The sequence below is a fragment of the Anguilla rostrata genome, chromosome 11 (assembly GCF_018555375.3).
Source record: "Anguilla rostrata isolate EN2019 chromosome 11, ASM1855537v3, whole genome shotgun sequence".
NCBI lineage: Eukaryota > Metazoa > Chordata > Actinopteri > Anguilliformes > Anguillidae > Anguilla > Anguilla rostrata.
Window position 1 is genome coordinate 14,782,343 of NC_057943.1, and position 27,822 is coordinate 14,810,164.

The 27,822-nt window shown below is 43.5% G+C and overlaps 1 protein-coding gene across 2 annotated transcripts; it reads right to left on the reverse strand.

Annotated features, from left to right (window-relative positions):
* Positions 1–1,475: 1,475 nt before the first annotated feature.
* pard6b (par-6 partitioning defective 6 homolog beta (C. elegans)) lies at positions 1,476–23,735 on the reverse strand. Of its 2 annotated transcripts, XM_064298138.1 has the most exons (4): positions 23,348–23,735; positions 21,317–21,539; positions 4,643–5,514; positions 1,476–4,009 (listed from the first exon to the last, which is right to left on the reverse strand). In XM_064298138.1, exons 1-3 carry the CDS (start codon positions 23,408–23,410, stop codon positions 4,667–4,669), a joined length of 1,134 nt encoding a protein of 377 aa, XP_064154208.1. In that variant the 5' UTR covers positions 23,411–23,735; the 3' UTR covers positions 1,476–4,009; positions 4,643–4,666. The 2 variants fall into 2 exon arrangements, with proteins under 2 accessions (XP_064154208.1, XP_064154207.1); XM_064298137.1 differs by having other exon boundaries at positions 1,476–5,514.
* Between the last annotated feature and the right edge of the window lie 4,087 nt (positions 23,736–27,822).

Below are 27,822 nucleotides of genomic sequence, written 5' to 3' on the forward strand. Positions count from 1 at the left end.
CGAGAAACTGTGGCGTTATTTCGATAGGCATTCTAGATCAGCATCCATCCACCTTCTACGAACAACTTGGCTTACATTTTTCTTGTTTATATACTATACAGTGCGTCTGTTTGATATTTAATTCAGAATTACGCTAAACAAAAAGGTTCCCCCTTTGTATAAATTGTATATAAAGTATTGACTTTTATTTATTGACATAGCACAGAGTGTTTCGGAATATATTCCAGGTTAACGGGCCCCAGTGACAGAATGGGAATAAGTAATCCGTGACTGCAACAGGAATAGCTCTTAGAACAAATCATTGGAACCATGGAAATACCATCCATTCTAAGAATTGAAAAGCATCTTTGAAGAAAGAAAAAAAATTATAGCTCAGACGATATAGCCTCTAATAAATACACACTGAATCTTGAATAACTAAAATCACAATAAACATATACATCTGGATGAAATTGGTTTTAAAAATATTAAATTTGTCCTTGGTAGACATGTGAACCATGCTTGTGCATGAGAAAGCCATATTGAATAGGGTAGTTTTACTCAAATCAACCCTGGATTTTCTGTGTGAATTAAAACTTGACATAGAACACAGATGGGTTGTCAACTTGTTAGCTATCTATTGTATAATGGACTCATTAATGCATCTTACCATTCAGCTTTATCCAGTAATCGTTGATAATGGCAAGACATTAAAGACAAAATACATGGGAGATTGAGGCAGAAATACTATACTTGTATCATTATGATAAGATACGACACAAACTTCTTCTTGAATGTTGTTCTCCCACATATTGTTTCAAAAGTGTTTTATTATCGGTTGTCATATGACGTCAATGCCCAAAAGTTAAATCATTCACTAATATCAATATTAGTTTACAGACAAATTATGTTTTAATTATCTACATCATAAAACTTCATTTCTGAAAACTTTGACATAAAATAATGAATGTGTGTATGCATCTATTACAGTTGACTAATGACATAGCCTGGGCTTGAACCTACATAGCCTCTAGGGTAGAGAATCCATCCTATGAACATGGCATGTAACCACCACTTTTACCCACAACCACTAAAATTTTAATTTTCCACACATGCTGATCCACACATTAATCGAGATGACGTATTCATTTTGAGTTTGGTGAGTGAATACAATTGTATTGCAAACAGACATGTTAACTCCATGCTCATTCTTTTCATTTCTAGTACTGTGCTAGCTATATAAGCAACAGCCCTTGGATGAAGATGGTGAATGTTATTGCTTATTTTAACCACAAAGTGGCAGTGTAAGACACAGCAGCTCAGCCAGATTACTTGATGGGAGATGTAGTAAACCATTTAAGCCATATGCATGCTTTAAGTGAAGAAAACATTCACTATGTAGTGCAAAGTTAACTTTGTTGACTGTGACAGATTAATCATTTTCCAATCATTTTCCAACACCCATCCTCAAGTGAAAACAACTGAAAACAGCAAAACAAGTTCTAGTCATAAGTTTATTTTGTACAGCTCATAGAATTGACTATTATAGATGTGCATCTATATATTTATATTTTAATTTTAAAATATGTTCATTAAATGTGATACAAATGTACATCATAGAGAATTGATAAGAAAATACTGACATTTTAATACAAATCTATACCTTCAATTTATGTGGCAAGCAAAATCATTGCTCTTTCTTTAAAAAAAGGAACTGGCATAAACATAAAAAAGGTTTAAAAGCCCATTTTAGAACATTCTGTGATGCCTACTGGTTTGTCCCAGGAGTAAAAGAAAATTCACAGTTAAAAAAAACAACAACATTGCTGCAGATATGTACCTTCTATCCCCTAGCAAAATTAACATAAAATGCTTTTTCACTAATCACCTACAGCATATGGGAAAAATGCCTTCCAGTACTTCTTCAAACGACCGTTTAACAGTGGAGTTTAACTGGAGTTCACACAAAAGAAAGATTAAGAAAAAAAAAAAAAAAAACTCATGAAGACAGTACACCTAGCAAAGAAGTTATGAGCCACAACATAATTAGAAAATAAATTATACATTGCAATTACAATTCTAGAACAGTGTAGTGAAAATTAATCCATATTGTTTCAAAAATTGCCATTCAAAATGTTGCTTACACTTTATCAATTGGCTCTCCTGAGACAGGCAATCTGTGCGAGCCCTGTGGACTAACCAGCTTTAGCACACATGGTTGTGCCCGTCTCCTTGGGGAGGTAAACTGACTCCGAACAGCCGTATCTCTGTGCAGACTCCCCAACTGAGTGACGTTTGATTCACCTCAGGTTGGCTGCAGATAGGAATCTCCAGGTATCACACAACCACAGATCAACAGTTTGAAAACAACAAAAAACAATACTTGTTATAAAAAAAAGAAAATTAAAAAAAAAAAAAATTAAAAAAAAGGTCCACATCTGCCTAGCCCCCACCTTCCACTTTCCACACTGCGCCAAACAAACCAGGGCTCAGCTACAAAAACAATTTGCAGAGAAGAGTTGTTTTTTTCCCTCCAAATACAAACAGCCATGCTCCTTGCCAGACCTGGGTGCTGATTGCTCAGGGAAGCGGTCCCAATTCCCAATTTTTTAAACAAATCCAATGAATGATCTGACAGGTCTGACAGTTAAAACATTTTCTGTAGGCACCAAAGAGAGGACGTCACGGATGCAATTATAAAAACAATAATAATATTACCAGTTATTATTATCATTACTTCTATTAAAGAGCAAGGGTTGTGGGTGCAGCAGATGTTGTACAAGAGCTGGGAGGCCACCAGATTTTCACGCCCCTGAATAACCAATGGGAGTTGCGTGCAGCAGCTTGAGTGAAACCCTAGGACAAGGAGTTCATTTCAGAACTCAAGGGAGGAGGGATGAGCCACATTAACAAGGATCTGGTGACAGTTGCCATCCAGTCCAAGTCCTTTCAAAACGACCAGATTTACAGTCACTGATATGGAACCGTGGATATCAAAGGAGCGAGAACTCGCTCACTTTCAGCAAAACTCTACATCCTGTTGTGTCATTCTAGCAGGTGGATAGGGAGAGACGTGTGTGCTAGGCTCCACCTTGGTTAAACAAGACGTCGTACATGATATGTGCGTGTGAGAGAGGGTGGGGCGCAAGTAACGGTTGAGGAAAAGCTTCATAGCTTGCAGGACTGCTCTGATTACTGATATGAAAATGTATACATCGCTAATGAATATCAACTATGGTTTATGGTGGCACTGCTTCTCACCAGTTGGTCCTGGAGTCATCCCTCAGCTGATGCATGTATTCAGACTTGATACTTTGATACTGAAAATTTAAAGTGCTTGATTAGAGCTTGTTTTCTATTGCTACTCCAATCCTCTTCAATGTTTAATATCTCAAAACAATGAAATTGTGCAAAACCTTTACCTACAGCTAATATATTTGTCTCACTTCTGAATGTGAATTAAACTGGACCACAGAATAAACTTTACTATGTATGCAGACAGAATGTACGCTGGGATTGAATTCAATTGGTGATTAGATGCACTTTACATTCTAACCATACAATAGGCCAGTTTCTAAATACTTTGAAAAAAACAACAACAAAAAAACAATCTAGTGCTTCTATATCTATGGTGGAGGCTTTATCATTTGGACCATAGAGTTTGTCCATGACTATGACTAAGCTATCAGGTGAATCAGACTGTCCACAGAGGGAACATGCTGTGCCATAGGAATGAAACCTAACTCCTCTTGGAGGGGGTCAGGTTCTATGTATTGTTCTTGCAATTACAGTTATTTTTCAAAGGCAGGGGAGCAGCCCTTGGCATTAACTTAAAAAATAAAAAATAAAAGAACTGACACCGAGTCAAAAACATAGAAAAACTGGAGAAAAACTTTCTACAGCATAATGATCAAGAGGACAAACGTATCAGATTCAGCAAGTATACAGATGTGTTTTTCACATTAAAACTGGGGACTTGAATTAGTTTCTTAAGGTAATCTTGGATCATTGTGCTGGGAGCAGAAAGTACCTGGCAACACAGGAGGGGGGGGGGGATTGAAAGAATGAAGAGTGGAAGAGTGGAATAAACATCCAGTCAAATAAACTGATTTTAAAGATTAGTGGTTATTGGAAATGGAATAGCTTAACATATGTGTTTAACATTTTTAAAAATAAATTCTTCCTCAGAATAATATTAAGACAAGAAAAGACAACAGTGGTAGAAAATATCCAGTCAGATGCTAAACCCAACATCCTTAATTGTAGTCCTCACCCAGACTAAGATTATTGCAGACCCTACATTTCCTTGGTCATACACGCTATAGTAATTTATGCTATGGAAGTAATTTTTCATTACAATTTGCATGCCGCAATCACATGACTCATGTAGAGGACTTCAGTCAAAAGTATCAAGGAGATATCAGATTGTCAATATCATCTGTGTAAATGTAGTTTTTTTAATCATATGTTTTGTTGTCTATTGTCTAACACCTTGTTTTTGATGAAGGGGAAATGAGAGCTTGCAGACATGTGCATTCATTTACAGCCCAAGACAGTGATGAAAACGCTCTCAGCATCCACCACTGGAAGAACACAGGAACCTGCTCTCGATAAGAGCTTAGTACCGCGGGTATGATGTCAGTGCGTCTCTACAGCTTAGTACCTCGTGTATGATGTCAGTGCGTCTCTACAGCGTGATGACCGTCCCGTCCTCCTCCAGGCCCGGCCGCTCCTTCTCGGGCATGCTCAGTGAGCCCGCGCTGCCGGCCACGGCGCCGTTGGAGCGGAGGCCCAGGTGGGGCTCGTAGCGGATCAGCGAGGGCACACTGCTACAGGAGGAGGAGGCGCGGGCGATGGGCCTGGCCTCCTCGCCCACCTCCATCACCAGGTCCTCGTCGTCCTCGTCGCTGTCCAGCTCGTCCAGGCCGAAGTTCTGAATGATGTGGGTGGGGGCGGCGTGGGTGGCAGCGGCGGAGGCGGGCGCCTGGAAGCCGTAGCGGCTGGCCCCGCTGTCGGAGGAGTGGCCCGAGCTGCCCGACGCCCCGCTGTGGCGCACCACGTTGTTGCGCTGGTTGGCGGGCTTGACGGTGATGATGAGGTTGTGGCTGTTGGCGATCATCATGTCCGTCACCTGGTCCAGGGACTTGCCCGACACCTCGATGCCGTTGACCTCCAGCACCTCGTCGTTGACGGCCAGCAGCCCGGTGCTCTCCGCCAGCCCGCCGGGCACCATGCGCGAGATGAAGATGCCCGGAACCTTCTCCAGGCCCTGCGGCGTGACGCGCACGCTGGAGCCGTCCCGGATGTAGAAGCCCAGCGGCTTCTCCTGGCCGTGCTTGTAGAGCCGCACGCGGCGGTGCGTCTCCGGCAGGATGTCCACGTCGATGATGGAGGACACGGGCCGGAAGTCGCGCGGCAGGCTGATCAGCACCGCCGGCTTCTTGCGGTTGTTGTCGGGCCTCAGGAGCACGGTGGAGAGGACCGTCTTCTTACGGGGGAGGGAGTCCGTCCCAAACGCCGAGTAATCCGCTTCCTCTGCAGAGAGAGAGAGAGGCGGCCGTCAGAAAACAACCCGCAGTGCCCACAGTAAAGGAGTATTTACAGCACGGATGCTAACTGGTAGGTGACCATCATGATGAAACTCCTCAGGAGCACATGAAGACTCAAAAAATGATAATTGAATTAAAACAACATTTTTTATCAAATTATCAAGGAGTAACATGAATAGGGTCTATAATAATCACGTAACAAGCATGTGTGCACGTTTCCTAATACGACCAGAGAGATAACTCAACCTGTGATCAAACTTTGCACATCAAACAGTAATACATATTGTTTATGGTTTATTAAAATTCAAACACATGCATGTGTTGGGATACTGAAATGTCTTCATCTTCCATGACCACAAACTACCAGACTGCAATCTGAAGACATTTGACAACCTTACATACAGCATGTGTTAATGCGCATGCATTGTAATAAAGACAATTACAATTCTTTGGAATGCATGACTACTTGAGGCGGAACGACTGATTCTTCTTTGAGTTTGCTGTGAGAGCTCCATAGATGTCATCTCATAGATGTGCATTTCTTCAATATTAAATTAAGCTTTAACAAAGACACCACTGTAACTTACAAACAGGCGGGGAAGGCACTAAACCAAGAATCTTCTCATTTTTAGGGGTGATGAAAATATTAAACTAGCTTTAAGGACATGGTGGGGTTAAACAAGTTGAAAATGAGCAAACCTCACACACACACTTTTCTTCTGAACAGTCGAAAGTGCCTTGAACTAATATAGTTCCATAAAATTTGAGGAGCCCAGATTACAAAAAAAAAAAAAAAAAAAACACTTTTATGTAGATAAAAAGTCTGATTTATTGAACATTTTGCCATAATGGTTGAACATCTGTTCAATAAATCAGATTAAAAAAAAAAATCAGCATAAGAGAATGGGCCTCTTATTTCATGGGGTTAAAGAAGTTAAAATACATACGGAGTAGATTATAGGTTAAGAACCTTACTCTCAGTGTCAATTATGTTAAAATGAATAAATGACTGCTTATATAATAAACTGTCATTAAAAGCAGAGGTTGGCATGAAACACCAGAGGTTTTCACCTGTTCCACCCTCACAGAACAGTTAACACTGTACCTCAGTCAGCAGTCCTGCCCTCCCTGTCACTAGAATATTACCTCCTGGAGCATGCCAGAGTCTGACATTGTCATTTAAGGTCAGGTTCCGCACATGAGCAGGTAAACCCCAGCCTGGTACAGTGACAGGCGTCAAACAGCCCGCCAGGCCCTGCGTCACTTTCCTTTTCTTTCCTTGTCTGTTCTAAATCTGGGCATGGAAACAAGCCTTTCTTTTATCAAGGGTATGTCTGCATTCCAGTGAGGCTTACTCATGTTTAATGCACCTGGACTTTCAACTGACAAGCAAGGTTCATAGGCCAAAGTTTGGGCTTGGGCGTTGTCTCTCTCCCGCCTGGCTGAGCAATCGCTAACCTGAAAGTGGCGCTAATAATTAACCCGCCACCGGTAACACCGCCATCAGCCTTTCCTTCCCTCCCTCTTAACCGCCTTTCACTTAGGATAGCACACTGATATTCCACAGGGCACTGCTGGTAGAACACACGCATGCCCACACACACCCACACGCATGCCCGCCCACACACACCCACACCCACGCACACACACCCGGCCCAGAACAACACTGCGTAAAAATGAGCAGCAGGAAGCACAGCTGATACTGGCCAAGAGCAGGAAGTGTGAAACTAATGCCCTATGGATGCAAGGCTGGATACTGGACTGGACTACACTCCCTTGCTAGGGAGAATAAAAATGGAGGATAAAACCTGAAACCCATTTCTATGTAAATAATGACTCATTGTGGATAACTGCATGCTTTCACATGCAGTTTCTGGGAGGGGAATAAATAAACGTGAATGTGCTGTCAGATGTTCTTCAGCTGTACTACGTAGCAACTGGCTGAGTCATGGAAAAAATTCATTATTCCTCACTTTTGTGGTGCAAGTAATCGATAAGGGCTTTCATGGTTGTAAGATCAAAAAAATAAGCATTAAAAAATGCCACTATTACCATCTAGCAACCCCTCTGCGTCACTGAGCCAGCGGAACACAATCCTCTCATGTATGAGCATGCTGGCTGCATGTACAGCCGGGACCCAAGACAATGTGTGGGACCAGGTTATTCCTCATTCCACACAGGTCCCACCCCCCACTAAAAACAAAGCCTCTGTTGTGTAGGCGAGGGAGAGAGAGAGGGAGGGGAGGGTGTGATAGAGGGGTGTGGTAGGGGGAGTTTGAACTTCATTTCTCAGGATGTGAAAGGAGAAATACAAAATATTATTATCTAATCCCTCCTCCTTGCCCTCATAGACAGACATACACACACACACACACAAATAAAATACAGGCATCTCTGATCAGCACAGCATGTCTTAAAAAGCGTCAACTCAAATATCCCACGTCCCCAGAGGCCCTGGCTAAGGGGTTTCAGTTCACATTCAAGTGCAGAAGAGGAAACAAATACGAATCCTCCACAGCCCTCAGGGCCACTCAAACAGTGGCATTCCTAAGGGCCAGCTACCCTCACAGGAAGAGGTGACCAACTCTGGTCATCACTGGAGACTTTCTATGCAATCATTCTATGTTAATCAGTTAAAGGGATTTTCTGCCTGCTCATTTTTCAGCTCAGCATCAGTCACTAGGGCACCCAGTGGTTTTCTTTCACTTAAAAAACAAGACCAGGTCAAAACCTCGTATATGGTTTTGAGGACTGCCCCGCTATTGCGATCCAGCCAAAAATAACTAGCACTTTGCTGTAAGCGGTGGGTACAGGCAATTTGACAATTAGGACATTGGCTCTTCTCCATTGCTCTTAATGGTCTACAAGAAAACACAAATAATTTGCAAATCCATTATTAAAATTCCTGGTAGATTTGTTAATCACCGCTGATTTCTACTTGTTTAACGTGACTTTCGAAAGGTTAGCTGGCGTTGTAAGATTTAGTGTCAACACATTACTACGGTTGCGGGTCAGGCACTCTTCACAGTAAGAAGAAATTTTAGGATAGCGCTTCCAATATTGCTTGTGTCGAAAGTGCCGCGCCGGAAACAGCGACAGATTTACCCACGAGCCACATCTGTCCAAAATGTAAACAAGTAAAGCAGTCTTCAAGGTCGGGGAAAATTTTATGACAGCGTCACCCAGTCGAGTGAACACCACAAACGGTGGTGGTGTAACAGTAATTGGCTCATTGCTAACTGATTGTGGCGAAAACCTTCGGTGAAAACTTGCTAGGTTAACCACCATCTATTTATGGTGACAAATTCAAAAGTTAAAGAGGACACATTCACTGATGAAATAACAATCTGAACATTTATATTTGTGCATTATTTAAACTGTCATAGATATCAATAATACTGTCCAGATTAATGCGTTTGTGGATTAATGTCCAGATTAATGCCTTTTAAAATGTGACATTAACTGTCATCAAAACACTGGACATCTGGTGTAAGTCTGCACCCTGCAGACAGGATAGAGCCACCAAACAGGACCAGCAACTAAAAGCAACACACTCAGGAGATGCACTGGCCCGTTTACATCAGTGGTGATACTTCAGACTTTCAAAGGAAATCCAGTTAAAATAAAAGGAAAGAAAGTTAACTTCCCACAATATTGGACACATCCCACGACCACTCTGAATAAGAGCATCTGCGGAGTGACTGTATAATGTAATGAAGGGTACTGCATGGCTGTCGCCTTTGTGTGGTAAAATGGCAGAGGGAGGAAGCCGAAGTGTGCAGAGCAGGTAGATCAGTATTGTTCCTCGTGCTGCCATGAGCACAGAAAACATTTGTTTTTCATTCATTCGTCCGCCAAACTATTTCATTGACATGTCTTAGGAGTCATTTGACTCAGGCAACTAGATTACGTACATTTTAAACATTTATCATTTGTTAGTGGTGTGTCAGCTTTGTTAATGAATACACAAGCATTGCTGCAGTATCAAAAAGCAACTGGTTCCATTAGGGGAGTCCCCTTGCTTGTTTGAACGTGCACTCGTTTGCATGTTTCCGTGTATGTGCGTGCTTCGTTTGAATGTTGGTACATTTGCAGATGTGTGCGATAGGGTGGCACGGTATCATTTTTTTCATACTCACGTATGCTTTCGAAACCATACTCAGATATACGGTATTACTGGTATTTTTTATACATCACTGGCTACGCATTCCAGGCATTCATGACAATTAGTCCTATTAGTGGTGATGCCGTCAATATCATTTTCAGACGCTAGATGGCCATCAAAGGGTAAAAAGCCCTATGGTAACTCTCCCCTTTCAGATTTACCAAAATTATAACCAGTATATCCTTCATCCAGGGAGCTCTCTTAGAGAGAGATAGAAAATTGCTGCTCTGCTTGATAAAGAAAACGCAACACTCTTTAGAATGGGTGGCATGGCACCTGAATTTGATTGTGTTTTTGAATGGGGGGGTAAATTCAGTAAACCTGTGTTGAAAGAGAATTAATACCACGGTATATGGTATTATTGGTATAACCATGCGACCTTAGTGTGCAACTGAGTGTGTTGGTACTGTGCGTATGCGTGTTTGGGCCTGCCTGTCCTTGCCAGTGAGCATGTGTGCTGTCAGCAGGAGAAGGGCCTGCAGTTCTGCTTCTCCCTCTGCAGCACAGCCCTGCGGTGAGGTCCGTGCTCCCACACAGGCTGTACCAGAGAGCTGTGTACCAGAGAGCTCCCACACAGGCTGTACCAGAGAGCTGGCTGCTGTACCAGAGAGCTCCCACACAGACTGTACCAGAGAGCTGGCTGCTGTACCAGAGAGCTCCCACACAGGCTGTACAGAGAGCTGCTGTACCAGAGAGTTCCCACACAGGCTGTACCAGAGAGCTGTGTACCAGAGAGCTCCCACACAGGCTGTACCAGAGAGCAGCTGTACCACAGAGCTACTGTACCAGAGAGCTCCCACACAGGCTGTACAGAGAGCTGCTGTAGCAGAGAGCTCCCACACAGGCTGTACAGAGAGCTGCTGTACCAGAGAGCTCCAACACAGGCTGTACAGAGAGCTGCTGTACCAGAGAGCTCCAACACAGGCTGTACAGAGAGCTGCTGTACCAGAGAGCTCCAACACAGGCTGTACAGAGAGCTGCTGTACCAGAGAGTTCCCACACAGGCTATACCAGAGAGCCGCTGTACCAGAGAGCTCCAACACAGGCTGTACCAGAGAGCAGCTGTACCACAGAGCTACTGTACCAGAGAGCTCCCACACAGGCTGTACAGACAGCTGCGGTACCAGAGAGCTCCCACACAGGCTGTACAGAGAGCTGCTGTACCAGAGAGCTCCCACACAGGCTATACCAGAGAGCTGCTGTACCAGAGAGCTCCAACACAGGCTGTACCAGAGAGCTGCTGTACCAGAGAGCTCCCACACAGGCTATACCAGAGAGCTGCTGTACCAGAGAGCTCCAACACAGGCTGTACCAGAGAGCTGCTGTACCAGAGAGCTCCAACACAGGCTGTACCAGAGAGCTCCAACACAGGCTATACCAGAGAGCTGCTGTACCAGAGAGCTCCCACACAGGCTATACCAGAGAGCTCCCACACAGGCTATACCAGAGAGCTGCTGTACACAGAGAGCTCCCACATGGACTGTACCATGCTGCTCCAGGTACACCGTGCTCCAGCGGGAGAACTAAATCTTCTGTGTCAACAAGCAGGAATAATGGAAAAACAAAATGTATGACAGAAAAGAGGGAATTCCTGAAGTGTTACTATTCTGGGAGCAGTGTGCATATTTGGTTGGCACAGTGAAGATAAAAGAGCTTTGCCTCTGATAACTGGAGCTGCAGCAGGGGACAGAGTGGGAGGGAGAGAGAAAACAGGAGATGGATCCGGAGAGAAGGAAGGAGAAAGCAGGCAAGGGCTGAAAATACTCTACTCTGCAGATATCCAATATCAATATATACTCCACTCCTTCCATTTGTACATTAAAATATATTTGTGATGCAGTCACTCACAGATCAGAGAACACTCTCCTACACGGCTAACAGATTTCTGCTTTGCTGTAAAATATTAATTTGGCAACATGGGCAAAAAAAAGCACATGTTCAAAAGTCCATTTCAACACTGTAACAATGTGCTAAATATTATCCCATAGCAAAATATGCCCCAGCCTCACCACTAAAAAACTTTGTGACAAAAAGGTATGACGTGAAGGTAAAATGGCAAACATGCCAGATGGCCCATTGTACCCAAAGAACTGTTGAACATTGAACTCTCTGTGAAAGTACAAGAAATGTAACATTACAGCTGTAGCTTGCGGCTTTCATATACTGTTTATCCATCTATGGCTTGTGAGTTTCCCAAAAAATGTTTATTTTTCTACATCACAATAGATCACATATATTCACACAGACTATACTTTGAAGGGACTGCAGGTAGGATTTCCATGCATTTTCTAAGGTTATGAGTACACACAAATACCCAAGTGTCCATATACACAAAGCCTGCAGTTCTTTACAGGGTAGCCCTGAGCTGGTGGTGAACCTGGTGTCTTATTACACAGACGCAGTGTCACCAGGGAAACTGGTAGGCCCACACAGACCTTCCACGCCCTGCAGTTGCGGTATTCGTGTCCGCATGTAATGTACGTCAGCATGCTCAGAGGACAAGTTAGGAAGGACAGGAATCTGGGGAGGGCTGAGGACTCCAGCTCTGGGTCAAAAAGAAGTCAAGGAAGTGGAGGCACGCTAAGGGTACAGGAAGGGCCGGCTACACAACACGTGCACCTGATGTGAACCTGTCATTATTCGCTGTTACGCGGATAAAGCAAATCATGTGGGGAGTGCCGTTTTGTGTACGTGTGCGTCACTGTGCGTGCGTGTGTGTGTGTGCGCTAATCTCTGCTGCTGACTATTCTCTGTGTGTGTTTGTCTCTCTCTGTCTCTCTCTGTCTCTCTCTGTGTGTTTGTGCGTCTCTCTCTGTCTCTCTCTGTCTCTCTCTGTCTCTCTCTGTCTCTCTCTGTCTCTCTCTGTCTCTCTCTGTCTCTCTCTGTCTCTCTCTGTCTCTACGATGGCCCTGCTCCAGCTCGCAGGGAGCAGGTGCGGGGGTCACCTGCGCAGAGCCCCAGCTGTGAGACCAGAGAGCTTGCCTGGCCCGGGCCTGTCATGGCCTCCCTGCCCTCCTCTGCTGCTGCCTCTGCAAACAAGGGGCCAGCTGTCATACAGGCAGCCTCATGGGTGAAGGGTTCAGGGACAAAACTATGAAGCAAACATGCCATTACCTGCTGTGGACCTCCCCCTTACATACACACACACACACAAGCACATGCAAGCGAATATCATTATTTTTATTTTTATTACTATTAGTATCATTATCATCTCCATTTTCCATTAATAATGAATAAATACTGATGCAAAATGCTCACTGAAAATGCAGGGTCAGATTGAGGGACCAGAAAGATTAGGTCAGATAAATATTAGGCTAGGTTAAGCACTGTGATACTGTCAATGCACTGGAAATGAATTACAGACAGGGCCCAATGTAGAACTACTGTCCCAGAGTCAGTGCCTAGGGGGGGTACCAGCTGCGTAGCCCCCCCCTCCCCGAACACAAACGTGCACATTTGTACCAATCGTCACTTCAGCGGCTAACTACAAGTGAACCACCGTCATTTCGCGGCGCAGTGACAGAGCCAGCAGACCCACACCAGCTCAGGTGACTATGGCAATTAGATATCAGGCTGAGATTAGCTTAGGCGGTTATAAAAAACTTGGCCAGTGCAGACACTGATACTTCACAGATGTAGAATGAGTCAGTCGGTTAACAGCTCAATTTCATTCACAAGAAATTCTCGCCAAAAATACAATCCTGAATGGCCAAACACAAACATATTATAGAACAATTGGATGGAGAGGAGGTGACTGCATTTAAATGTCAACATAAATCATGATTCAGTCATGTAAGACCTGCCCACTGGACTGTTACAAACGTTTGCACCTCCTTTTCTGAAAGAAGAAAGCCGGTCTAGTCCTTCCATTTCTATGAATGAGCAGCACTTTAATGCGGGGATAAAGGAGTGAGGAGCACAGTGAATAGAGCTTGAGAGTGTCTGGGTACAGACAGAACTGTGTGTTCAGCAGCGAGGGCCAGAGCGTGGTGCTGTGCTGTGGAGAGGAGGGGGGGAACAGAGAGTTCTTTGTGAGAGCTTTTTTCAGTCAGCTCAACAGCAAACTGGAAGTCACCATCCTTCACAAAACGCCATGTGTTAATAAATCACACTGCGGCACAGAGGAGTCAATGAAACATGACAATAATGAGAAACAGCCCATCCCCCAGCCCAAATCTGACTCAGAGAGCCCTCAAACTTTATCTACCCCATCTTGGATGCAGATGGTCAGAAAGACCATTCTGCATTGGGGCTGTCAGATGCCATGTGATGTCATGTTTCCACAAGCTTTTCCCTGCATTTCAGATAAATGGAGGACTATGAAATAAAAAGAAGAGAAACAGCACAGAGAAGATAGAATGACCGAAGCTGGGAGACACACTGCAGGGTTTGCAGAAATACAGAATGGTCTGGGAAGTCCATTTGATTTAAGCAAAATCATTTCGTCCAATAAAGAATCCTGGGTGGACAAACATACATTTCTACTTGGCTTCTGAGAACAATAATTTAAATTTTGCCATTATAGCAATTCAATTCCTGAGAGAAAGTGTCCTCTTGTACTGCAAATACCATCACTAATACCGTATGCCTACATCACCTGAACGGAAGTTCAATGGCTCAAAGACAGTGTAAAAATCAACATCATCCCACAAAACAATACTGCAAAACACACTCCTGGTCTTCAAGTTGTTCTTTACCCCTTTTCTGCTCTAAAACCCTTATTAATGGCTCTTGTATGCCCATCATCTGGTACTCCGAGCTAAGACTGCTGCCGTCCCCCACACAGAATGTAGCCAAAACTTAGCCTAATAGTCCCAAATGATGCTCCGCCACTGCTACCAGCCCTTGTGCCTCACAACTCACCTGCATGACAGCAACCCCCTGACCTCACAAACCCAGGCAAAAGTGCAGCAGCCTAACTGGTCAGGCCCCAATTGCCCACAACCTCTCAACTGTGTTCCCCTGAGCACCTCTCATTCTGGCCTTAGGCATCAGTGTCAGAATAAGCCACACACCCTCATCAGGACACCTCGTTGTGCTGCCTGTTGAAGCGCCACCATTTCAGAAGAGGCTCATGGGTGCATTCGGCTTCTCATCTGTCCTTATCAGCAAGCCAGTCAGTCAGATACCTGAACACCTCTACACTGCAGTTTTACTTGTAGACATGTACTGACAAGCATTTGTCATTTCGGCACACTACATAAGGCATTTGTACTTTAATAGAACAAAAGGGCTCTATATTGCCTTAACCATTACATTACAGGCATTTAGCAGACGCTCTTATCCAGAGCAACTTACACAACATTTTTCACATAGCATTTTCATTTCACTCATTGGATATATACTCAAGCAATGCAGGTTAAGTATTTTGCCCAAGGGCACAACATCCAGTGTCCTATCCAGGAATCGAACCTGCACCTGCTACAAGCCCAGGTCCTTACCCATTATACTACACTGCCGCCCACGGTAACTGTATGCAATAGGCTGGGTTCCACTTGCTTACGTGCTATGTACATACCAATTCCTAATACATTCTCAGGATAAGGGCATTTTGACAAAAAAGGTGAATGAATGAATGAATGGCTGCATTGCCCATTGTAGCCTCACCCCACCCCCACAATTCAAGTATGTTCACTTTCCACCGTCTCACGCCAAAACAATATGCATGCCCTTTATCACTACTGCCCTGTAATCCTACATGGTTTTGTTAATGGTGCCAGCCAGAGTCACCTTTGAATTTGTGTACTACTGTGTAGCTGAGCGAGGAATCTGCAGCTACGCTGGGCACTTGGAAGACCCGGCCCACAGCCCTCCTTAGCCTCTCCCTCCCTCAGCATGCACGGTTTTGGGTTCAGATCTTCTCTCCTGTCCTCTCCAATCTCCAAGGAAGAAGTGATCAGAGGCTGGCCACATTCCACATGGTCGAGTTCCCACCGCTCCATCCCCCACCTCGACCCACACCTCACTGAACTTCCCTACATCTCTCTCGCTTGCTTTCTTTTCCCTCTCCCTCCCTCTCGGCTAGCCACAGTGACGCTTCATTGATCACACGAAACCACTCCAGGAATTTGGACATTATTTTCATATCGCTTCTGAATGCACTCAAGTCTTTTGTTTCCCAGATTGGTGTACTTTTGCATGTCATTACATGCAAACAATAACAATACGTTCTCGTTTAGATTTCATTTCACTGTGCGTGTCCTTAACTTTCTGATACACACACGGTTCACTTATATATGCAGGGCTTATCTTGCTCAGACTAGCCAGCAAACAGCAGCATTTCCGTATGAAATTTTTAAGTGAGTTCAGCCGGTTTTGCTGGGCAGGGAGAGGTGACTCATGGTAAGAAATTTTTAAACAAACATGATGTCCTAGGAGCCAAACAAACATGGGCACGTATTGACTGTTGGTCTTCTGATATTTATCTTCCAAATGGAAAGGCTACACTACAATAGAATTGGCACAAAAAAGCAGGTGCATACCTAACATACACATTTGACGCAACTCGGTGCACTAGAGCATCCATTCCAGGCCTGGCAAGTAGTTTGTCTCTGTCTCAGTGGAGGAAATCCATGGCTCAATCCGACCTGTCTGCCTACCAGTCTCTACTAGCTACATTTTCTACCGCTGTAACCTCTGCCAAAATTAATTATTATCAAACAAAAATCCATAAATCTGCCTCTAACCCTCATCAGCTGTTCTCCATTTTCTCCTCTCTCCTCAGCACTCCTTCCCCACCTCAGTCCTCCCTCGCTGCAGATGACTTTGCAGTTTTCTTCGATGAGAAAATTGCAGACATCCGCAGCTCCTTCACGTCCACCACCACCCTTCCCCACTCCCCCAGCTCTGTTCCCTCCCCTTGTTTCTCCACTTTCTCTCCCCTCACTGACTCTGATGTTTCCCAGCTCCTACTCTCCCACCGCCCCACCACCTGTGCTCTTGACCCCATCCCTTCCTCTCTCCTCCAGACCATCACACCTGACATCCTCCCATATGTCACCTCCCTCGTGAACTCCTCCTTGTCTTCTGGACGTTTCCCCTCCTCTTTCAAGCTGGCCCACGTCACCCCACTGCTGAAAAAGCCCACTCTGGACCCCTCTGTCATCCAGAACTACCGTCCTGTCTCCCTTCTCCCTTTCCTATCCAAAACAATTGAACGAGCTGCTTCTAATCAACTCTCCTCTTTTCTCTCCCTGAACAACCTCCTAGACCCCTACCAGTCTGGCTTCAGACCTGGCCACTCGACAGAGACCGCACTCCTCTCGGTCAATGAGTCGCTTCACGCCGCACAAGCAGCCTCCCATTCATCTGTCCTGATCCTCCTAGACCTTTCTGCCGCCTTTGACACCGTCAACCATCCCATCCTCCTGTCCTCCCTGGCAGCTATGGGGATCTGTGGCACAGCACTTGACTGGATTGAGTCCTACCTCTCCGGTCGCTCCTTCCAAGTCGCCTGGGCTGGTGCAGTATCAGCACCTCGCCCCTTGCCACAGGAGTTCCCCAGGGCTCTGTCCTTGGTCCCCTCCTATTCTCCCTGTACACCCAATCTCTTGGTCCTGTAATCTCTGCCCATGGGTTGTCCTATCATTGTTATGCCGATGACACCCAACTCTTTCTCTCCTTCCCGCCCTCTGACACTCAGGTCTCTGCTCGCATCTCTGCCTGCCTGAGGGACATCCAGAGCTGGATGGATAACCACCATCTTAAGCTGAACCCAGGCAAGACAGAGATGATCTTCATCCCTGCTCCATCCTCTAACCTTCTTGACTTTTCTATTTCCCTGGGGGACACTGTGGTGTCATCATCACCCACCGCAAAAAACCTTGGAGTGGTGATGGACAACAGACTGTCCCTCTCCCAGAACATCACGGCGGTGAGTCGAACGTGCAGGTTCTTCCTGTACAACATCCGGAGAATCCGCCCCTTCCTCACCACCTACGCAACCCAGCTCCTGGTTCAAGCGATGGTCCTGTCCCGCTTGGACTACTGCAACTCGCTACTGGCTGGTCTGCCAGCATCCGCCATCAGACCCCTGCAGCTCATCCAGAATGCTGCAGCGCGTCTGGTCTACAACCTCCCCAGACATTCCCATGTCACCCCCTGCTCACTGACCTCCACTGGCTGCCTGTTATGGCTCGCATCAAATTTAAGTCCTTGGTGCTTGCATACCAGGCAGCTAAGGGGTCAGCACCAGGGTACATTCAGAGGATCATCAGACCCTACACACCAGCCAGACCTCTCCGTTCTGCCACCTCTGGACGCTTGGCACCTCCCCTCTTCGCGTCTGCACTTCCCGCTCCCGTCTGCTGTCTGTCCTGGCCCCTCGCTGGTGGAATGACCTCCCCGTGATGGTCAGAACAGCAGAGAATCTCACCACTTTCAAACGCAGACTGAAGACTCATCTCTTCAGGCTGCACCTCCCCCACCCCTCCCTAGCCTATAGTTCAGCTCATTGTACCTAGCTAGGATAATTTGATTATGTTAGTGTATCTGGTAGGATTGTTTTTTGTATGATTAGGTGTGATTCCAGTGCTAGTTTGTACTTTGTACTTGGTAGGATTCTTGCTGCTGAACAAGCTTACTCTACAGGGTTGGAGTCCTGATCGATGTGGTCACTTCTGGCACTACGATCCTTACTTCACTCTAGTGTTTCTTTTGCGCCTCTACATCTTGAAACCTATGCACTTGTTGTACGTCGCTCTGGATAAGAGCGTCTGCTAAATGCCTGTAATGTAATGTAATGTAATGTCTCTGTTAAAGTTGCTTTTTTGGCATGAAATACAAATATAATTATTGCCAAAGCATACAGATAAATAGCATACAGATACATAATAATAATAATATTAAAATAATAATGATACATGTAATAATATATAACAGGAACAACAATAACAGTAATAACAGCAACACATATATATGGGGTGGCTGGTCACTTACTGTCCCTCAGGTTATAACAGGCTGAAATTAACTGTGCCACAATTGGGGCTGTCGATCCTTCTCCTAATAGAATTTCATATTTTTCTTCTTTTGATTAGGAAATTAAATGATTTATAATTTGGGATAATATGTGGAAATATTTTTTCTAATTTGTAAATATTTTGTCATCTCTCACAGTTTTTAAAAATGCATACAGCTGGGACGCACTCAGGCCCAGGGAAACCACAACCATTATTCTCATGGAGCAAAGGCCTCTTGAATGTTTCCATAGGAACAGGTAAACAAGCAGAGAATTTGCTGGTGGCACTGTAGAAATCCTGGCATTATGTACTGTAACAGAAAGTGTGCATTGTGAAGATTATCTGTAGGTGCGAGCGTGCGACTTGGGGGGGGGGGGGGTGAGATGACTCATTTTTACAGGTACAGCAAGAAATTGATTATCTGAATAAAGGAGGAGGAACAAGTTTATGGATTACCCAAGAAAATGATTAAGACCTGAGGGCTTAGAAGAGCTGAGAAGAAGAAAGAATACTTTCTGTTGATGAGCAGCACAACATCCACCCCTCCGGTCTGACAGCCATGCCAAACACACAAACACACTGTGCATGTGCACACAAATGGAAGTGACAGACATACAGAATGAAACACATGACAGGTTTCCTTCACTCCCTGAGCAGTGCTGTGCTATACAAGATCCCTGCTAAACCAACAAGATATTCTAGGATTAAGATAGTCCACAATGGTTTGTTTTTTAAATTTCCACATTTAGTGGATAAAAAAATTAATTCTAAAAACGTCCCATGGAGATTGAAAAAATCCAGGTACTTGTCTCCGTACTCTACAAACATTACAAAAGTTTGCTTTCCTTGAAAAAAAACAAAACCCAATAACAAATGCACAGGAGCCCAGTCTGTTTCACACTGACACAGTGGTGCTGTAACTTAACAATATTCTGCTTTGCATCAAAATAAGAGGCAGTATGCCTTTGAGGGCGTGAGCGAGACACAGAAAAAGAAGAGAGTGCCACAGCAACCCACAGAAGGAAATCCAAGGGATGAGGAGAAAGCACCAGGCAGAGCACTGGACACAGTTTCTATCTGAAACCACCAGCTCTGTGGAAACCACTACAGGCCACGCCTTCCATGTAAACGTAATGTGGAGCATCGCAAGAGTAAAAAACCAAGGTCCATCAGTAATTCATAAATACTTCTGAGCAGGGAATTCCTAAATTGAAATGCCTTCTTGGATACATACCTTAAACCCAATTTATACTTAGTTGCAGGACACTTTCGACAAGTGTTGTGCGACAAAAACGAAGGTGTCACACTGCATTGGGCATTTATACTTCACCTAAAGCCTACAAGGAGCGTTCTGCTGTCCCTATGGTAGCGGCATGGCAAACTCCAGACCATTTGCTTACACTTGTGGAAAGAGGTGAAATTATTAAGATTAGAGAGGAGGAAGAAAATTTAAGGCACTTTTACTAATTAAAAAGAATTGTTTTATTTTAATTTTTTACTTTATGCATTTTCTTTTCTTTTTTTTTCTTTTTTTTTAACTTAAATGATGTGGATGAATGTTTAAACAAACGAGGGAAAACCAGGGAGAATATTGTAGTTCAGCCTGAATGTGAAATGCTCAAATATTTTAGGATGTTGGCCAACCGGTTCAATGACTAACCACATCCGTCTCTACAACAGAAATGCAGTAAAATACTTCCTTATTTATTCCAGTAGTTTTTCCTCTATGACCTCCATGCTAAAACCATGACACCGGTCAAAACCAAAATAATGAAGTGGGGCAAAAAATGTATCCATGACAATGAATTTCAGCATTCCCTCTGGCTATCCAATCACACTGCGTGACAAAGTACAACAAAGACACTATTCTGACTGCCTCTCAACTAAAACACCATAAGGCTAGTGACGGTGGGGGAGCAACGGACATTAGCGTCCACGTGTAATCGAAATGCAAACATACGCCATTACACAGTGACCCCTGTAATCCCTTTCTGACAAAGTGGCTTAGCATCTACAGGTCATATGGCACTGTGAGAGAGCTTAAATATGGAGCTCCTGAAGTCATAATCTCTCAGTATCACTAAAATACAAACAAATTCTGAATCTGTAGTCGAACCACTTCATACACAGCCCAGAGATGGCACAAGTTCAATAACATTTATTACAATACCGCTATGTTCAGTGTTCAGCAGAAGTATTAGAACAGAACAAAACAGCATGAGATTCAGAGGAGGGCAGCTGAGTGGGTGAGGGTTAAAGGAGTTTACACAATTCCCATTATCCTGACTGTACAGGAGAGCCCACCTTCTGAAGACAGAACACATCAAGACACAAGCAGGCTTGCACTTCCTTCCAATTAGAACAACACAGAAACATAATTACCATTCTACACCCAAGCCATTTGCATGCTTTGATTTTCCATGACTCCAGCTGCTGGGCAAATCCAGAATCAGCACGTGCAGTGCCTCAGTACTGGTTTGTCATTCAGATAAAGGCAAGTGCCTTTTTCCCCACAGAATTCCATGCAAGTAGTACTTTAATTTTTATTAGTTTATCTGCCAACTCAACCCACAGCATAAAGACCACTCCTATTATTACTACTACTACTAAGAATGAAAGCACATATCCTCAGAGCACAGTCCAGGCAGAAGCCACTTGCCCCGTACCTTTTCTCTGCAGGAAGAGGCGCAGCAGCGGGCTGGCGGTGGAGATGGCTTTGTGGTAGTTGTCGTCATTGTTGATGGGCAACAGGTCTCCGTGGATGTCGGCGTAGCCCACCAGCAGGTCTACATTGGGAATGCGGTGCACGTGCTGCAAAAGCCCGTAGAACTCGTCGAATCGACCCGGCTTCGAGCGATCCAAGGAGAACCGACGGAATTCGGCACCAAACTGCCACAGGCACACGCCAACACACACGCAGCAAAGAGAGGTTTAGGCACACATAGGGAGAGAAATAATAAACTTACAAAAGGACAGTCTATTTAAATAACTACACATGCTCAACAACTCAAATACTGCCATACATTACCGACGGGTCTATTCAGATCTGTGACACCGACACAGCTTTTACTGCAGTGAGCATTTTCCAAACTAATAAAACAAATAAACAAGTAATATATGTGTGTGTGTGTGTGTGTGTGTGTGTGTGTGTGTGTGTGTGCGGGGGGAGAGAGGAGGGGGAGCATGGAAGAAATCAGTTTTGTGTCAGGAGTTCAAACTACTACTGTTCACTTGATTTTATAAATAAAATCTTTATTTCTGGAGCTTATTTTACATAGCTATCATGTTCACACTGCTACCGTTTTAGGCACGGTTATTACTGTTAATTTAGAAAGAAAACGCTAAATTCTTTATTTAGGCCCAACTTGTGTTTACAGCCCAGATAGAAACTGTGCGTGGTTTAGCTAGCCTGATTACATGACTTGCTCTACAAATTAATACAGCTAACGTAGTCTAAAGGTAACACGAAAATATGTCAAAACCCGGTACACCAATAAGTTTTCCCGAATTTGAAAACAATGTAGCTAGCTACCTAGATAGACAGTGGATACAGAAATCTGTTTTATCATTTCAAGTAAGGAGGTAGACTTAATCCAACACGCCTCAGTAAAACTGTGATAAGAGAAATGTGCATCCGTTTAATGTAGCCAATTTACACATTTGCAACACAAACAAGGAAAAGTAAGCGCATTAACGTTTCCTGTAACTACGTCTTGTAAATGGGAGGGACATGCAAACGTTAATTCACTCGATTGTGAATTATGCACCTGCTAGCAAGAATAAACAGGTAGCTAACATTATCTAACGTTACATCTGACAAAGGCCTGTCGAGTCAAAGGGATCATTTCTTCGTTTCAGTCAACTAGACAGCTACAATTTCAAGTAAAATTATTTAGACAGCCTTTACAGTTGCAACTATTCTCATACATTTCTTTGACAAAACTAATAACCGTGCTAGCTATTCCTGTACTGACACAATTACTTTTAGTTTTGTTAGATAAAAAATCTTACCTAGTTAGGCCACTAGCCAACGTTAGCTACCTACATGTAAAGTACCAGCTAGTTGGCAAGATTGAGTTATAAGTTTTTTATAGATCCACACAGCTGAGATAGCCTGGATTGTCATCAAGAGTCAAACAAACTCTTGAAAAATTTTCAAAGCAAACGTTAGAAAGCAAACTAGCTAGGCCTAATTGTTCGGTAGCTTGCAAGCTCGCCGGCTAGAATTGTATGCTGACATTATCATTAACCACGGTTTTGTGATTGTGAATGCTTTCTGTGGTAGACTAACTTAGTTACGGCGCAATAAGACGTGACATGCTGCTAGCTGGCTAGATTGTCGCGAGCGCTATATGAGTGAAAAAGCACAAACTTGTCACCGGTAAAGGCACATCCTAATTTAGAACAAGATTGTTGGCTCCATGTTAGAATCGAACGAATGAAACAGTGCTTGGCAACTTCTACCGTTACGTTAGCAACACCCCCCAAAACAAGCCCGTCTTGACACTTGTTATTTCTTCACAGCATTGGTAGCTAGCAAGCAGCTAAGCCGAAACCTACTCGGCTAGTACTAGCAACCTAGCAGCACATACAATCTAGAGAGCGTCTGTGCGGCTAATTCGCTTCTGTTTTAATGTTAGAGGTGCCAATACGGTGGCAGTAGACAAACTCCACACCTACATGTCGTTAATACGCACCTTGCTCTTCACCTCCACGGCGCTTAGAGTTCGGTTGCTCGGCACTCGGTGATTTTTGTTCATCTTTTAAAACCAGGACCCCGCTACAGCTCACTCTTGCCCTCCACCGGGGCTTGCCGTAGTCCGACTTGTGGTCCTCCTTTATACACCTAATGGTCCCCTAGTACTATTCCAAGTACGTATCTATATCTTCGGCCTCTCAGGTAGCTATATCGCCGTATTCCTCCTCCGAGAATATCGACGCCTCCGCCTGACAACAACCTGCTTCCAAACCCAAACTCTCACCCTCCCTCTCTGCCCTCTCATACATATAGCTACATAGTACTACTAACCAGTACAGTGACGCTATACGCACCCAGGAAACTGCTCCCGGCAGCCTCGCTTTCAACAAGCGCGCCTCCGCTGGGCCTCATATGCGAGTGCCCGTTCAACCTGATCATCATCGGTCTGCACGGGTTGCTTGTTCTACGGGTCCACATCTAATGAGAAAGATGTACTGTATTTGAATAGAACTGTAGCTCCGAAAGTACATGCTGTTATTTAACATCTATATAAGTTACAATTGCAACAATAAACATGTATCAATAAATGAACAGATTCATGCCTTTAATTTTCCTTCACTGCAAATTAATCTATTAATAACCACTTTAGAATTATAATTAAGATATATTTGACTATGGGAAGTTAAGAAAACACATCAGATCTTGAGTCCAGAGAAGAAGACAAGATGGATCACCTCGACCAAATCATAATTTGTCTACGCTCAGTGTGTTCTACAGGTATGACCTACCTGAGCATGCTCGAACACTGCGTGCTCAGATGGGTTATACCTGTAGAACACACTAAGCATGCTATATATACATATTAAGTGTATATGGCAATGGTAGCCTGCTCTGTATCCTTTAGGATCAATCAAGTAGGCTATATCTCAGGCTATTGAACGATTTCAAATTTTAACTCCTGCGTCCCCTTCTCAATAGTTTATTATCAGTAAAATGGCGACATCTCTTGGTCATGACTGGAGCATGCACTTCATTTTGTCTTCATGAGCTTTTGAAAAAATAGACTACTTATAACAAATAATATACTTGGGCAATCACATTTCACACAACTTAGGTAACCCTTTCCCCCTCAACTTCACACCCTAAACGACCTTACCAGATGGAACAAGCTTCCATTATCTCTCATTTTCCATATCTCTACTGTTAAAATGATAATCCTCACAAATATAACCTACCTTTTTAATATGATCCTAATCCCACCACAGCACAGTGGATGCATAACTTAGACAACATTATAAATAAATTCTATTGGAAAAACCAAAAACCAAGGATTAAACTAAATACTCTGCAGCAGTCAAAGTCTCTTGGTGGTTAGAGGCACACTACTTCTATCTTTATTTTTAATATACCCATCTGCAATATGTTCATCACTGGGCAAATGACTCAGTCAGCGTGGCTGGATACTAAACACCCACATAACCCTAACTTCTCATTTAACAATCTCACATTCATAAATAAAAAAATAAAAAAAATAAAAAAAATAAAAAAACATTATACTCGTGTTTCAACAAACCCTGGTTTTCTCCAGGTGCTCCAGTTTCATCCCACAGTCCAAAGACATGCAGGTAGGCTAATTGGAGACTCTAAAATTGCCCATAGGTATGACTGTGTGAGTGAATGGTGTGTGTGATAGATTGGCAGCCTGTCCAGGGTATATTCCTGCCTCTCACCTAATGCATGCTGGGATAAGCTCCAGCACCCCCCACAACCCTGCCCAGGATAAGCAGGTATAGATAATAGATGGATGAATATACACAGTGAGCAGAACAATGGCTTAACCTATTTAAAGGAAGAACACACTTTGTATGCTCCCCAGTGAAATAATTGTATTAACACTTTAAAGTAAGTAAGCTCTTATGAAGAGCCATTAGGCTCGTTACATACTTCTTGGTGTTAATAAATTTGTGGCATTGGGGATAATGCAAAGTGTGTAGACTTTTTATTGCATTTTTTTCAGTCTACTGTTCTGTTTTCCATCTGTCTTTACAGTTTTTGTATATGTGTGTATTTTCTGTGATCTATTAACCTATTAACAGGCCACTCAAACATAGAAAAACTTACAGCTACATCAAAGGGCAATGCAGAAATGTATCACAGCCCTTCATTACCTTCCTGAACTCCCCAATCACCACCACCAGAACTCTTCTGAAAGCACACCCCACCTGTCCCAATTCAATGAGTCCAATGAAATGAACCAAAAAACTATAGGACTAACAAATTGAAGGAAAAACGCATCCAATAGAAGTGCACCTAATTCAGTCCTATCATGAATCCATCAGTTAAGCAATCACTGAAGGTCATCTCATTATTCTTATTGGATAATATATTGTGTAATAACTACACATGGGATTCTTAAAATGCAAAATTACTATTTATGCATTTTATTCAGCAGTACTAATGAACTAATATGACTTGTTAACCTGCAGTTGTTTTCCTTTGTACACTACTAAAAGCAAAAGAACTGAAGGCAAAACAGACTAACCATTGATACTAAGGACATATTAATGGTTTTCTTTTGTTTTATAATAACTAGACCTATACATTAAAATAGTCTTCTGACACAAACCTAAGCAGTTAAGGTCATAGTTTTATTTTTTCTCTATTATATCTTCACAGATTCATCAGTCCAGGGTGCAGGTGTTTGATTTGATTCGGAATCAAATACTTCAGTGCTGTCCATTTTCATCATCTTTTCAACCTTAAGTCATGATAGTATAGCTGTTTGTGTTCCCCCTATGATGTCACACATCACAGAAGTAATTTTCCAGCTTGACTTTGGGTGTTTCCATCAGGAGTAATCAATTTGATACATTTTAAGCCATACCAACAACAATTTCAGCTTAATTTAATAATAATTTTAAAAAAACAACTCTAAACTAAAAAGAATTAGCCCAATAACTTTAGGGGATGTAGTTATGTGGTGCTTACCCTTGGTAGAATGGGATTCATATTCTCTCATTCTCTGATTTGTTGGTTTTGGCTCAGTATTGTAGCCAGTCCTCTGCATTGTAGTGGTACAAAGTACCCCTTGTCCTTGCCAAGACAGCACAGATGAGGAGCATCTACACCATCACAATACAATACATGTATTAACAATACAACATAATAATGTGTCATGTGTGTCAAAGTCTGAAGCTGCAGGCGCTTAAAGTTGAGTGTACACAGAAGGGATTTCCCTGCACCTGAAGTGGAATGCTGCTACTGTTTTAAAAGCAATAATGTAGAATTCCTGAATAAAATTCAATACAAAGTGGAACATACAGGAGTACACAGGAATGATCCAACCTAGCAATAACCCCCAGGTGAATATGGAGAAAAATGAAAAAGCATACACTCTCATGTTACTCTTGCTGTGACCCCGATTTTGCTCTCCCAGTCATCCCATGTTCCACACTTCCTCCCATCTACCACTGGGGTCAGTAAAGGACCGTTTACTGATTTCTGTCTCCAGGGGGCGCCTGAAGCAGAACAGCTTCTGCTATAGTGACCCCCTCCCCCAGCCTTCCTCCTGGGCTGCTTGGCGTGCTTGCTGCACACATCACTGCAGATCAGGGCCTACAGCCCAACTTCCCTACTTACAGCCTGCAGCCACTGCTCTGTCCCTACACTCGCCTTTCAGTGTTGTCCACCAGTTAGTTAACTCTTTCCTCCTCAGAAGAACTTTGTTTCCATTTATTTCATCTGTTTAGCCAGGCCAGCATAGGCATAATGTTGTGCTTGATGTTTTTTTTTCTTTCTTATGGAATTAGCAGTGTGCTCTGCTGAGCTAGCTTTGACTCTCCAGCTCCCTCCTTTCCTGGTTCTGTGTAACAAGTTCAGCATGCACTTTCTTTCCCTCAGAAGAAATATGGCAACACTTTGTGCTCTCAACACTCTTCAGGACAGAAGAACGTTTTCCTCAGAAATCATAACACAGTATGCAAAGAACTCACACAGCTAAGGTCAACTATTGTGGAGTATCTTTGCTGAATATTTTGACAGGTTCAGATATTTTACTGGACTGCAAAAAAGAAACAGATTCAGCTCATTCTTCTAGACCAAAATGTTCATTTTCTCTTCAGTATTTACAAATATTGGCTAACTAAAATGTGACATGCTATATAGCTCACTGTAGACTCACAAAGAGGGTGAGACGGTCTTCACAGCCGTGTATGGTGAACGTCATCATACTTGCCTTTACACATCAGGTATAGAGGGAATTATTGTGCAGATGTCCTGATTGTGTTATTATGTGCTGACCCAAACCTGAAGAAGGCAGCCACGATCATAATTTAATCCTTTTCTACATTATATCACCACACAAATTTATCAGTCCAGGGTGCAGGTATGGAATTCTTAAATGAAGAAGCAAATAACAGTATGCATCTACCCTGCGATAGCAAGGCTTCTCTATGAGGCTTGCCCATTTCCTTG